General features: G+C 37.1%; 1 protein-coding gene across 1 annotated transcript in view; it reads right to left on the bottom strand.

The window, feature by feature from the left end:
- Window positions 1-11,876: 11,876 nt before the first annotated feature.
- Window positions 11,877-15,810, bottom strand: part of LOC107657724 (protein transport protein Sec61 subunit beta-like) — a 12,574-nt gene continuing 8,640 nt past the window's right edge. Inside the window, exon 4 of the mRNA XM_016445945.1 lies at window positions 11,877-12,276. Coding sequence (XP_016301431.1) covers window positions 12,189-12,276 — 88 coding nt within the window. The 3' untranslated portion in view covers window positions 11,877-12,188. The remainder of the gene's footprint in view (window positions 12,277-15,810) is intronic.

Genomic DNA, 15,810 nt, shown 5'->3' with positions numbered 1-15,810 from the left:
GAACGCTTCTAATCTAAAAATAAACATATCAGTGAATATCATGTGACTGTGATGATGTGACTACAGCATGTGATGATGATGAATGACTTTATTGATGCATTTGTTCAATAAAACAAGCTTAATCTTCAAGATATACTGTATGACATTTAGTGTGTCAAGCTATTTGTCTTTATTCTAGATGAGGTGTATCCCATAGGAAAGAAAAATCAAAAGTGAGATCTCTTTAACATCTCAAATATTTCTCCTAGATAGAAATGACGTTACTTTAAGATCGAATGGAGATTTTTGCTTGAGTCTCCTGCTTCTCAAACTTGTCTCCTGAGACAAAAACTCTAACACTCTCACAATGGTCTCCTTTAAAGCTTTAGAAGAGATCTCAACAACATCACACACGGTGCTCAGACATTTCTCCTAGTGTAAAGACTCTGGTGTTCTCGTATTTGTCTCTTTTAAAGTTTTAGAAGAGATCTCAACAAAATCACACACTGTGCTGCGATATTTCTCCTTAGCTAGAGACTCTGGATCTCTCACATTTGTCTCCTCAAAAGTTTAGATTAGAGATCTCAACAACATTACACACTGTGCTTAGATTTGTCTCTTTAACTAAATAATCTGGGAGTCTCATATTTGTCTCCTGTAATGCTTTAGACGAGATCTCAACAACTTTACAACGTGTGCATCAAGTCAAGAACTTGAAAGGCACTAAATATAGGGGGGGGGTTCATAAATTCAGAGTTAAAGGCTATATTGAGAGAGAAATTATGTAGAAATCTTAGCACAATGTGTGATGTTGTTGAGATCTTGTTTGAAACATTGGAGGAGACAAATATGAGACCACTGGAGTCTTTAGATTAGGAGAAAAATCTGAGCATGGTGTGTGATGTTGTTGAGATCTCTTCTAAACTTTAGAGGAGAAAAATGTGAGAGATCCATAGTCTCTAGTTAAGGAGAAAAATCAGAGCACAGTGTGTGATGTTGTTGAGATCTCTTCTAAAACTTTAAAAGAGACAAATACGAGAACACCAGAGTCTTTAGACTAGGAGAAATGTCTGAGCACCGTGTGTGATGTTGAGATCTCTTCTAAAGCTTTAAAGGAGGCCATTGTGAGAGTGTTAGAGTTTTTGTCTCAAGAGACAAGTTTGAGAAGCAGGAGACTCAAGCAAAAATCTCCATTCAGTCTTAAAGTAACCTCATTTCTATCTAGGAGAAATATTAGAAATGTTAAAGAGATCTCTTTTTTATTTTATTTTTCTTCCCTCTGGTTAGCTTTCATGTCCTCATGTCATTTATCCACACCATTTCAATCAAAGACAATACATGCATTGTCATATTTGAAGTTGTTTTATGTAGACGGGGTTTATGGGGAAACCATAACCTATCTTTACATAAATGCAAAAATGGGCTGTACAAGACAAGATTTTAATGCTAAAGGTAAAAGGTATTGCTCTTATACTAAACATCTTGCACTTGCAAGTCCTTTCTAGTGTGTTTGGAAAATGTGGTGTATATACAATGCTGGACATTGAAGATAAATTTAAACATTTAAACTAGTAACCCTTGATGTTCTGAAATGTTTAATGCTATTTAAATGATAGTTTTAGTATTTACAATATTAGTAAAAGTTTAGCGTTTCTCCTAAAATAAAACTGAAGACATCTTAAGACAAAGCTGATATCTCAACGAGACATATAAGAGAATCAGCCCTTAGTATCCTGAGTGTAAAGTAACCTCTTTCAGAGCCATAGCCTTGTAGGCAGCACATCGACTTGAAGCACAACTGCACCTCAGACAGCATGGGTTCGAATCCCAGCTAAAGGTACTTTCCTGCTCCTGTTCAATTCTCAACTGTCCAATTGTTTCCTGTCTGTACTCCTACTGTCCTGACCATTGAAGTTGAAAAACCCCAATACAATCAAAACAGCAACCTCTTAGTAGTAAAAGCTTGCAAGAGATTACAGCAAGACAATAAAGAGTTCTCCCATGTTTCTCTCCCATTGTCATTTTGGATTCCTTTCTTTCAGAACTTTCTCATATCTCAGTTGTGTCTACTTTTATTTCTCCTAAGGATTTTTAGGAGAGACTTCTGAGACACTGTTGAGACTAAAATATAAAAGAAATACATGAGAATCACAACTAAGTCTCCTGAGGTTAGAATGAGCACCACTGAGCAATAAAATATTCCTATAATGGAGTCTTGATAGAGATTGCAGCAAGACAATAAAGATATATTCTATGTTTCTTCCACCACATTCTCAGTTTTGACTCTTTTTTTTCTCAAATATGTCTCATTTGTGTCTACTTCTATATCTCCTAAGGAATTTTAGGAGAAACATCTGAAATGCTGTTGATACTAAAATGAGAGTTACATGAGAATCACATCTATGTCTCCTGAGCTTAGGAAAAGCAACCACTGAGCAATGAGGAATTGAGGAATTGCATTTAAAGCGGCCATAACATGAGATTCACATACAGTATGCTAGATTTGTTGATTAGTCATTTGACTATAATGGGTTTTATTTGCTTTTGATGCAACACGATGCACTGCTTGTGTCCGGCATAGACAGGGTGTAATTTTCCACATCCACAAACAACACAATGTTTGATCAACTTCCCCTTAATATTTTATGAAAACTGGGTTAAAGGAGATAAAGTGTTGTTGTGGAAACTAGTCCAATGCAAATGTCTGTTTCTGCAGTGAGGAGGAATTTTTCGGCCTATCAGTACATGTGAGAAAAAGACCAAGAAAAAAATACTAAAAAGCTGTCACGTTTTCTGAATGAAAACCCCATAAAGGAATATTATTCATTAAATATATAATTAAATAAATTTTATTTAAATACATTTTATTAAGGAAAAAAACTTCTTTATCGGTCATATCTTGTTTGATGTGATGCTCCTCATTTGTTCCTCAAAGCATTTCAAATGAAATAGTGAAGTCTGATGTTAGGACTGTCCTCAACTCTCTGTGTTTTTTGAGAAAAGCTATAAAGAGACCAACATTTGCTTTGAAGGTGCTGTAGAGTTCAGCAGCTGAGAACAAGTCAACCATGTCAAGAGCTCTGGAGTGGCTTGTACAGGAGGGTTGAATGAAAGAACCAAATACTCCACAAGAACCATGGAAAGCTTGTCTGGAGTTTGCCAGAAGGCCTAATAGTGACCCAGTTGTAATGGGTGAGACGAGATTTTGTGGTAAGACGCAACCAATAGCCTTGTAGACAAAAATCATAGCAATGTTTGTGGTGCAAATCTTTCATTGCAGGAAATACGGCAAAAGTCTGAAAAACCTGAGGCTTGGGAGAAAGTCTTTAAACACTTGAAAGCCCTGCAATGCCAGTCAAAGCTCTGATCTCAATCCAACATTGTGGCTCACAAGCACAGTTTAACTAGTCTGAACAACCTGGAGAAGGTCTGCCCACAATAATGGGCCAGAAGCAAAGCTGGTTTAAACTCTACCAAACTGTTTCTACAAAACATTCAAATGTGTAGATTGAATAATTCAGAACATGTGTGGGAAGGGTGGATATATGTTCCTTAGGCAAGGCGATGTCCCAGCACCTCACACACACAAAAAAAACTGCAAGATACGCAGTAAAGTAAATGTTCAGTTGTTATTATAAATGTTGAAAACAGTTGTGCTGCTTTATATGTTATATTTGTATCCATGATACAAAATAAGATTATTCAAAAGAACAGTATTTTTTTGAAATACAAATGTCTTTACCATCACTTTTGATGAATTTAATGCATCCTTGCTGACTCAAAATATTAATTTCCTTCAAAAACCTTTTGAACTGTAGTATATTGAAATCCTTGGATATTCAAGTCAGAACTTTCTGGACTAATTAAAATGTTCAACTTAAAAGAATTCAGCCAAGACCATGTCTAAAATCCCCAGATACGCTTTGACTCTGCTGACTGTAGATGAATCAAACTGATTTTCCATAACGCATAAAATCAAGAGTGTCCTTTCATCTGCTTTTGTAGCGACTGAAGAAGCTTGTTCATGTGAGAATGAATGCATTATGCATTAACCTCATGTTGTAACATACATATACAAACATATTCTCAGTATGCTTCTTTCTTTCACAGAGTCAGAGTAAAAAAAAAAAAAAAAACTGTTGGGGTTATTTTTATAAAGGGGAACGGCGGACAGATTTATTTAAAATTTAGACCCCCCCTTATATGTGGTTAGCTTTCCACGTACAAAGAAAACAGACGAGGGATAAATGAGAAGAGTGAGAGATACTGTACTGCACTGGACAAGGGGAGAGGAAGGACAGAGAGCAGGACAGTGTGTGTGAGACGTGACAGTGACACCCTGGTCCTGCGCTCATCCCCTGTCCCGTGACATCACAGGCTGATGCTGGCTGGGACAGCAAGGAAACACACATGCACACTCATGCTTTCATAACCCCTATCTCGCGACTGTCTCTAGAGCATTACAACAGTCACGTCTGTTTAGACATGTGAAAATTGAGAGAGAGAGCAATTTGGTCTGTTAGGAACTTGGGAGTCATTTCCTCAGTTTTGATAACGAATTCCTTAGATATTTAATGCAGTTCACTTTGTTTTTAAGCAATAGTTAACCCAAAAATTTAAATTTTGTCATAATTTACTCACCCTCATGCTTTCTAACAACAGAAGACTGTGAAAAACATAAGTCATGCAAAAATAGTCCATATATGCTATGATTTTGTTCGTTTGTTTTTACTTTTTCTGAACTTTTAAAGTTTTACAAAATCATGAAAAGAAAATATTAGTATTTTATTAGTGTTATTTTGGTATTCTTTATATACTATTATATTATTTGGTAATATTTTGAATAAGCCATTCATTTTATATTTTCATTTTTCATTTTGATTTAAATTATTTTGTTATGTGCTTTTTTATCATTAGTTTAGTTTTTATATTTCTGTATAGCTTTATTTTTATTTCAGTTGTGTGTTTAGTTTTAGTAATCTTAGTACTTGGACACGGCATCATTTCTCATTTTCATTGAAGTTAAAACTTTTAAGTTAGTTAAAAATATCTTTTTAGTTTTTTTTAAGTTGTCATGTAATATTTATATTTGATTTCATTTAAAATTTATTTCAATTACCTAAAATGGTTTTTAATTGTTAAGTTGATTTTGTTTTGTTTAACAATTACTAAACTGCAGATAAATAGGAAAAAAAACTTTACACATAAAACATGTAATTCAATAATAAAAAAGACTAAAATAATACAATTGTGCTATCAATTAATGTGTGACACATGGCTTTGACATAAAACAGTGCACGCAAACACACACACACACACACACACACATGTCTGGTTTACTATCCTTGTGGGGACTCTCCATAGGCGTAATGGTTTTTCTACTGTACAGACTGTATATTCAATTGCATTTTTAGATTTACAAAAAACTTCATTCTGTGTGATTTATTTGCTTGTTTACCCGTGGGGACCTCAATTTAGGTGACATGTGTCCCCATGAGTCTGCGTGTATTCAGGTTTAAGTCCCCACCAGAATAGAAAAACAGGTACACACACACACACACACACACACACACACATTTATTTATTTATTGACTTTTTTATACTTTGATTACTTTTTTTAAGCATTTTGAAGCATGACAGCCTACCTTCAGTGAACAGAAAAGCAAACAGAACATTCTGCAAAATATCTCAATTTGTGTCCCACTAAAGACAGTTTATAAGGGTTTGAAAGTGCATGAGGGTGAGCAAAGGGTGAGCAAAGCACCCCTGAAAAACACATTGCACATGTGTGTTGTCTTGTAAGGGGCTGATTCAGACCCGACAAAATCATGTGTTACAATTGCTGAGGTCTTTAGTGATTTATAGCATGTGTATTTGTGTAAAAGTGCTGAGTGTTTGCTACATAGTCTTGCCTTTGGCTCTCTCTCATGAGGCAAGCCCCTCTCATGTCTCACCACCTGACTGGCCTCCTTGAGAGTACTGAGGCAGTAGTGGAAAAAAACAGGCCCTAAAAATAACACTCACACACTCACCCACCTCAGGTATGGGACAGAACATGTGTGCGGGTGAGAGGGGAGTTAATATTAGAAAGCACATACAGTAATATGAAGAGGGGAGACCGACCGTTTTTTCAATCAACCACCATTTTAATCTGTGACTTGGGATCTCCTCGTGCCCCCCAACGTCACACGAACGGAGCGCATTCCTCGACAGGTCACACGTTCATACATACAAGTGCTCACACACACACTCCACATTCCAGCGGCAGTCACACGCACTGTATCATCACTGCTGGCGCTACTGCCTCCTCAGCACTCTGTTCCCTGCTATTTCTGTCTGTCTGGACCTGAAAAAAGAAATCAAGAGGAAGAGAGAAAGAAAGGTGGGGGGTATTCGCTCCTCGCTGCCAACAGGATCACATTAGGCCAACTTACTGTCTGTCAGGCATCCAGAGTTACAACAGTTCCAGATGATCGGCTGGGTTTGGTTTAAACCACCACCGTGCCAGCTGACGTTTGGCCACGAGCCACTGTTCAAAATGAAGACGTGATGACACCGTTATCACTTTACATCAGATGATTATATTGAGCTCATTGGCTTGCGATCATTTGCTTGTCTTCTGTCAGTTCGTCTGCTCTCTTGCTCACATGGCCGTCAGGTTCTTCATTAAAAGGACATTCATTAAACTGCTCTTTTTATTTTATTTTATTTTATTTTTTATCAGGATATTAAGCAGGCCTCTTGTCACCTTCTCTGATTAATGTTGCATTGAATGCAATGAATCAATGTGTTGGCTGTTAGTTGTGTTTTAGTTTTAGTTGGATTGCATTGCATATAATACATTTACATAACGCAGTGTTTCCTGCACTGATTTTGGGTAGTGGTGTTCTCTAGCTGCTGAATCTTCAGTGTAGTATTGAATGCGATACAATGAAAATACAGTGTAGTGTGAAACATCTTTCTAATGTCCTTGTCGGCTGCAGAATGATTATCAAACAAACAACTCTTATGAGACAAAAAAAAACTACACAAAAAACTAGCGTGACCAGTGTTGTCCAGCTGACAAACAAATGAATCTTATGAACCCATTCTTTTTAGTGAATCAAAACATACAGCACAGTGTAGTCCAACTGATTAATAAATGAATTTTTTGAGCCAGTTTTTAGTGAATCAAAATGTAAAGTGCAGTGTAGTCTGATTACCGAACAAATGACTCTCATGAGCCTGCTCTTCTTAGTGAATCAAAAAATAAATGTAGTCTGATAACCAAACAAATGACTCTTATGAGACTGTTTCTTTTACAGTGGAGTGTAGTCCGATTGATGAATAAATGTCTCTTTTGAGCCTGTTTTTAATGAATCAAAATATACAGCACAGTGTAGTCCAACTAATGAACAAATGACTCTTTTGAGCCTGTTTTTAGTGAATCAAAATATAAAGTGCAGTGTACAGTAGCCTGATTATTGAACAACTGACTCTTATGAGTCTGTTTTTTAATAAATCAAAACATACTGCACGATCAGTGTGGTCCAATTGACAAGCAAATGACTTTTATGAGCCCATTATTTTTAGTGAATCTAAACATACAGTACAGTGTAGTTCAACTGACAAACAAATGACTCTTATGAGACAGTTATCTTTAAATCCGGTTTAAAAATCTTTTCAAACGCATAGTCTGATTCATGAATAGATGACTCCTATGACCTGACTCTTTTAGTGAATTGTTCAATTAGTTAGTTCAAAAAGACCAGAAGTTATCAGTTTGAATCAGTATGACGAATCCTGAAGGAAGGATACTGCAGTTACTGAATCAACATCTGACTCACTGAACTGAATATTCAGTTGCACTTGCAACCATATCAAAATGTCAAAAATGAAGAAAGATTTCTGTCATTATATATAAGCAATGTCAGCAATGATACATACATACACACACACTCCCTTCATGAAGTTGCTGCTCTTCTCCCACCATTCCACACCAGTTGTCCACTCTGGCTCCCTGAGGAGAGCAGGCAATTCCAATATGGCTCAAACTCATTGAGCCATACACCCTAGCTACACTGCCAGACAAACACACACCGTGCACATGAGGCACGAATGGACAGAGACTGAGACCGAAACAGAAATACACCCAAACATCAGAGACTCAAGGATCAAAGAGAGAGATTAATAAAGGAGAACAGCAATCAGCTTTCTTTTTGACTTTAAACACTTCATTCTGAACCATAAATGGGTGAAGGTGTCATAACCACAAAGGGTGTGTGGTATGGGTGATTTTTCAATTAGAGACAAAAAAAAAAAAAAAAAAAAAAAAAAAAAAAAAAAAAAAAAAAAAAAAAAAAAAAAAAAAAAAAAAAAAAAAAAAAAAAAAAAAAAAAAAAAAAGATTTTGGATTTGTCCCTGACCCAGACTTCTTAAATTTATATATATAAAAAAAGTGTTTAAAAAGGGAATTTCTACTTTTCACTTTTTCCAAACAACATAAACATTATATTTTCTTCTCAGTGATTTTGTCTACATTTTTTGTAATGAATAAATTAATACTTTAAAAAATACACTGTCCCCAATTTTTATGTCATTACGCCAACCATTCTACAGAGCAATTTTACAGAAAACAACTTTATATTTAGTTATTACAATTATTTAGTTAATAATAGAAGTGAGATATTGTAACAGTTTGAAGATCAGAAATGTAATCTTGCAGAAATATTTGTACCCCTTTATCAGGTACTTATTCCAATACATTTAACATGGTTTGAAGAAGTCAAGCAAAAATCACCCATATCTATGTGAATGTGCTGGGTCATGACAAATAATTCACATAGATGGCTAATGTGAGCAGACACATGAACATTTAGGGTAACAATTCTGTGATTCTTATCTATTTCCTAAGAACATAGTGAATCTCCTTGGCACAGATCACAATACAGTTTATGTTATATAAGTCCAAAAATGAAAGAATGCAGGAGGCCCACTTCCTACAGACAAGTAGTGGCTTGCTGCCACTGTGTCTCTTGCTCTAATTATGCAAATGTCACCGTATCATCACCTCATGGCTATTACAAACTCATCCTCACACTACAGTTCTCTTTCAAGAAGACAAACTGCACTTGTCAGTTTTTTTTTCACTTTTTGTATTGTAATTAGACAGTTCAAAAGTTAGACAGTTAGACAAGATTCTGCTGTAATGTGTGACACACCTGGGTTACTGTGCATGCAAATGCAATTCTACAGTGTTTCAAATAACACTGGTATGAAGTATGATAATATGGTATCATGAAGTATGGTATGAAGAAATAATCAATGGTATGAAGCATGTTTTGTTTTGACAGAATGGTTTGAAGGGGGCAGATTAAAGCTGAGCATGACCAGGCCTGTTTGCACCTGATTTTATCATCCATCTCAGGTGTTCCATTACGGGAAAATGTTTTTATATTGGCCATGTATTAGCGACAATGTTTAATACCCTTGTTTTAGCACAGTGGATGTCTGACACTTGCGTATGCAAACTTTTAATAAACAACATATTAGCATTTACACTAAGAATGCAGTTTTGATGAGGTTTGAATCATCGGATCACAAAGCGTTTTGGACCCCGTTTAGACCTGAATTCAGACCTGACCAGTCCCCCCCCCTTTCCTGTTCCAAAATTACACAGAATTTCCCCAAGTGGAAGGGTCCACCTTACCAACTTTTGGGGGCGGAGACAAACTGTGCTCTTTCCTGAACCACATCCTCTCAAAATGAGCTAAACCTGCATTTCCACCTTGACTTGCCACTGCCAACCTGGGATTTCCAAAAAGATCCGCTCCACTTATGGTTTCCTCCACATCACTCCCTTTCACTTGAAATAATTTCATTCTAACTTTCATTATAACTGAAGTTATATAACTGAATTGATACAGAGAACGTGTTGAAACTGATATCACTAAAGGACAGCGGTGAACGCTTGACCACGTGTGTCCTCTGAGGAAACGAGGAAGGAAGTCTGTATATATGTGTATGTGAGTGAGACAGAAAGAGAAAGAAAGGTGTCTGCATTGAAAATGAGCCATGTGACCTTTTGAAACCGTGTATATGAGACTTCTGCATGCATTTCTTGTTGGTGATATCTGTGAGTGTGTTTCTCTGGGGCTGTCCCTCTACACAGGCAGTGGTTAGAGCTCAGGAAATGGTTACAAGAAAGAAAAATATATAACAGAAAAAAACTGAATCTTGAGCTGTGAACACGCTCAACTAAACGCATCAAATTTCATAGAAATCTGAAAACCTTAAATTGTGACTTCTTCTAGTCCATTAATATGCTAGTGGGCACACATTTGTGGAAAAAATACACTAATGGTACAATATATGAAAAAAAAATACATAAGAAATTATAGGCCTAGAGAAAACATTTTAAAAATATTGAAAAAAATACAATTTCTCGAGTTACAGGACACTTTGTTGTTTAAATGTGTTGTAGACTATACTGTATATTTACTGTATGCAATTGTATGTTAATGCATTAATCATAAACACTGGATCTCGGAATAAAGTAGCACATAGAGCCCAGTAGACAACAATTAAAACACACTCCATTAAATCTCTCATACACATCCAAATGCACAAGTCCTTGCCCATATGGATCCATTTTGGATGATGATACTGAATAATTCTGACTGCGTTGTTAGCTGTTGGGATTAGAATGAACCAGAGGGAAACCTTACTCTCTGTTAGGACATGAATAATGAAGAACACAGACTCAGACTCAAAACAAACACTCGCACAGACACTGAGGCTGTTTAACTCGTAAAAGTGGGTCACAGCGCCTCCTACAGGCTAATCTAATGCAGGTGGGGGGAAATCATGATTGACGTTGCGTCTTCAATTTTATTTGCGGATATTATCAGCAAAAACTATTTCGCATAATTCAGAATAGAAATTCTAAAGGATTTTATTTTTATTTAATTATTTATTTATTTTTTGGTAAACTATGCCCTTTAGCTATTTTTGAATGGCATACACTGAGGCAAATGTCGAAATTAAATGACCCGTTTTGATTTTGAACATGAACATTATGTACAACAAGCTCTTTATGTCCTGTAGGTCATTATATACAAAATTAGGCCATTTTTGACGAAGATGTACCTCAGTGTTGCAAATCTTCGTACTTTCTTCAAATAAAGATTTCTGTCAAACTGTATGGTTTTAACTGAGGCTACTGCACAAAAGATAAACGAGTCCCTCATTAATTCATATAGCGTGTATATTTCAGTTCTGCCAGTCACTACGAATATTTTAATAGCCACTTGCCTGTTCTTTTAAACAGTTCTAGTATTAACCGCAACTCCTTATTTACGTTAAGCGAACTTTGCACATTACAGACAAATTAAACATGTCCAAATTCAAATAAGGAGCTCAGAAGTGAAACTCTATGCCTGGCCTGCAGATACAGATTTTCTGGTGTGCTGAGAAACTTGTAAAGACTGGAAAGAAAACTTCCAACCTAGTACAGATCAGGAATATATATGACATTTACAGGCCATTTAAAGCAAAACCTCCTACTACGCAGCTTTGAAATTTTAATAGCTCTGATTTAAAGAAATTCTCAGTTTTTAAAGTTCCCTTTGTATATATTTGTGTTGCAGAGAAAGATTTAGGTTTGCACAGGGACGTTTGATTTTGCATTGATGGGACATAGCTGCAGGTTCAGTGGAATTGGGGTAATAGCAAATATTGCATCACGCTCAGAGACGGGTGTAGGTGATCTCGTTTGTGCACTAACGGCATGTCTGGAATGCACATTTGCATACAACCCCTTCTTATGCCACAAACTGAAGATATGCAAATTATGCCCTGTGATGCAAATCACACCCTCTCATTTTTTTCCCCCACTGCAGATGAAAGAACAACAATGGTGACGTTTTACAGCATTTTACTGTACAATTTTACATATTAGTTTGTACAAACGTTTAACAACAAAAAAATTGATGTCTTGATCTGGTGAGCAAAAAAAAAAAAAAGAAGCAAAAACTGATGGTTTTTAAATGACCAAATGGTTGTAGTGGCTGGGTAAACTTGTGTGGGGGTGAAAACCCCTTGAAATTGAGATTGAAATTATTTAATAAAGGAAAAGGGATTGGGGTGTTGATGGTCAGAGTTTGGTCCGAGTCCAATGGCTTAAGATTCGGTGACAGGCTTCAGGGTCGAAGTCCAGAGGTCGTGCAGGTTTAGGAGCGGGTGTATTTGCCCCAGATGTGCAGCATGAAAACAGAGGCGATAAAGAGCAGACTCATCACTAAAACTGGTACCGGACCACTGCAACAAGGGAGAAAGAGAAATCAATGGAATTACTGCCAAATCTCATTAGGATCATTAAAAAAATATATATAGGATAGTCTAAATTCCGTAACCATTTCTCAAATTTCAGTTACAATAAGAGGGAGATTTAAATAAGTAGTTCAGCACAAATTTCCTCCCAGTGGACCAATCAGGGTTGCTCGTCTTGATCATGTGATAGAAGACGGGGTAATTAGGATTCTAAATGCTGGCGAGTCGGATACTGTTAATGAGCTAGTCGGAAAATGTGGGGCTTTATTAAAGCAGGAACTGACCATCCCTTGGGTTGCTATGCAGCCACGTAACCATGCCGACTGAAGGCCCACCCCTCAGGCTTTAATTGATGTGACCTTTTCTGAAGGAACTTTAATTAAACTCAAAACACACACACACACACACACAAAACCTAAAGAGTGAAAAATACCTCACACACAACTCCACACAGACTCTCCTACTCTAAGAGACTCTTGACTGTAAATACTGCCACTGTAGACACTCAAATCCATTCAAACATGCTCAGCTAATGCATACGTATGGAATGAACAGATGTAACACTACCTATGTAAAACAGTGCTTTAAAAACAAAAACGTGCAAAAAACGCTCCAGAGGAAGACACTATTATAGAAGTTAGCTGCAGAGATAGAATGTCTCTAAATACAGCACACACACATGTACACAGCTGTAGGAGGGGAAACAGCAGGGGAGACATCAAATAAAGACGGAGGTTGAGCCCATGAGGCCAATTTCCTGTCGTTAAAATTTCATGTTTATCCTTATAAATGCTAAACCTCCCAGAAACCTCTGCCCCTCCCTTTCATGTCACTTCCTGTTGAGCTGAGGGGATGAATTAAAAATGAGCGTCTGTGTTGGTTCTTTGCACATTAAGTATCTCAAATCGTAACCGTAGTTTGTCCTTAAATTAAACAATAAAATGCAATAAAAAATATGTCTAACATGATTTCATAGCTAGTGGATTTTTTACCCCCACACACAGCCTTTTGTTAAAAAAAATCATAATGACTAGCAATAAAAAAGGAAAAATACAGACTGTATATGAGAGCATTACATATCAAAATATGATTATTACAAAAAAAGAGCACTGAATAAAAATCTGAAAAAGAAAACTGCTCAACAGCTAAAGATAATACGTCTCTGTAATTGAACAATTTTTAATCTAAATTGGCTGACTGTACCTGAATTTTTAAATTCCTTCATTTCTGCAGTTTATTTTCAAATACATGCCAAGTATATATCTGAATAATAATGTTTCCCCAACAGTACTCACGTCACTGTTTATAAGAATTTTATTAGGAAAACCTCTGCTAAGCAAATAAATTAAAATTTCAAAAATAATCTTATTCAAGTTTGAGCATGTTTAGGCTCTCAAAAATGCAATTCACTTTGGAGAAGAAATATAGCTGCAAGCAGCGATGACGGGCCCAAGCCACGAGTGCAGCCGCCACCCCGGTGGCATCAGGAAAACGGTGCACAACGGGCACATGCATTTACAGTAACCCTCTGGCAGTCTGGTTTTAAGGGTTACAGCAATGAAAGGGTTACACTATAACATAAAGAGTGTGAAACACAGACACACACACACAAAGAGAGAGAGAACAATATATAAAACGTCTCAGGTTATGTATGTAACCCTGGTTCCTCGAGGGAACGAGACGCTGCGTCGGAAAACGCTAGGGGAACGCCTTCTGTGACCACGCTCTGAATAACATGTCAGTCCAATAGCTGAGCGGGACGTCACGGGCGGGTGACGTCATGACCAGGAAGCTATAAAAGCATGTGTGGCAGAGCCAGCGTCAGCTTCAGGAATGAGGCAAGCGCTGGCAGAGATGCCGGAAGTATGGCACCGAGATGCAGCTTCTCGTTCCCTCGAGGAACCAGGGTTACATACGTAACCTGAGACGTTCAGGATCTTCAGGAACTCGAGCTGCGTCACTCAACAACCTCGGTTGAGAGACCGGAAGTTATGAGTTGTGCCTCCTCAGAGGCCACACCCACAACACCCACAGCTCCGGGTGGGGCCGCGCCCTCCGCCTGTGAGAGGAGATCTCTCCTGACGGGAATCTCCCATAGAGCGCCATCGAGGAGAGTAGCATCTCCAGGCAGTTGATGTGCCACGTCAGATGGCGACCACTCCACAGACCACGGGCAGGGTGGCCAATCATGACCGCACCCCAGAGGGTGAGGGATGCATCCGTTGCTAGCGTACGTGGCGACAAGGAGCTCCCAGCACCGGGCTCACCCGCCCGTGACGTCCCGCTCAGCTATTGGACTGATTTCACATGTTATTCATAGCGTGGTCACAGAAGGCGTTCCCCTAGCGTTTTCTGACGCAGCTCGAGTTCCTGAAGAGGAACTGTGGTAACACTTTACAATAAGGTTTCAGTTGTTGTTAAATTTTTATTATTAAAATTTAAAGTTGTATCTGTTAAAATTAGTTAATGTACTGTGAATTAATGAACATTTTTATTAACTAACATCTACAAAGATTAATAAATGCTGTAAAAATATATTGTTCATTGTTAGTTCGTGTTAGTTAATGCATTAAAGTGTTACCAAAACGTTTAATGATCTATAAGCATTTGTGAAATAATTATATAATAAAACCATATTACCAGTAGAGTACATATTAGCTTATTTTATGTATTTGTTCATCAATCTAACTAATTGAACTGAGCAGTAAAAGATCAGGTAGGGCTGGGCGATTTTGCAAAAAATTAAAATCTTGATTTTTCCGGAATGTTTGACTGATTCTCGATTTTTTACGATTTTTAACTAGACAACTTGAAAATGTAACTACAACATGATTCAAGCTACTTTTTCTTTATTAACCCTCTATTTAAAGAAAATTCTATTCCAAGTGCAGCACACATGAAGTTGTCAACATGATGTAAATGTTAAACAAATCACTTGTTAAATATCTTACCTCGTAGAAATAATACGAGGAAAATTCTTTTAGAAAATCTCAAAAGTCAAGGAGCTGCTGAAACAGTTCTACTCAGCCGTCATTGAGTCTGTACTGTGCACTTCAATAACTGTTATAACAAGTTATCCCCTTTTTGAACTTTTGCCATCTGGCCAGCGCTTCAGAGCTGCAAATACCAGGACAGCCAGGCACAGAAACAGGTTCTTCCCCCAGGCAATCTACCTCATGAACAGTTAAACGTTCCCCACATTATGCAATAAAAATGTGCAATAACCTTATATTTATTTATTACCACCTCCATCCTAGTACATCCCTGCATCTCATTCTATTCTATTCCATTCTATCATCTATAGCACAACTGTACATACAATTTATTTATTTTTCAATTATTTTTCAATTTTTGTCTATTTACATATGTGTATTTTTTTTATTCTCATCTTATTTTTATTATCTGTGTGTTATTGTTGTCTCTGTGTACTGGAAGCTTATGTCACTAAAACAAATTCCTTGTATGCGCAAGCATACTTGGCAATAAAGCTCTTTCTGATTCTGATTCTGATTAAACCGATGC

Source organism: Sinocyclocheilus anshuiensis, unplaced genomic scaffold (assembly GCF_001515605.1).
Source record: "Sinocyclocheilus anshuiensis isolate Anshui unplaced genomic scaffold, SAMN03320099.WGS_v1.1 scaffold43, whole genome shotgun sequence".
NCBI lineage: Eukaryota > Metazoa > Chordata > Actinopteri > Cypriniformes > Cyprinidae > Sinocyclocheilus > Sinocyclocheilus anshuiensis.
This window is presented reverse-complemented; position numbering and strand designations above follow the sequence as displayed.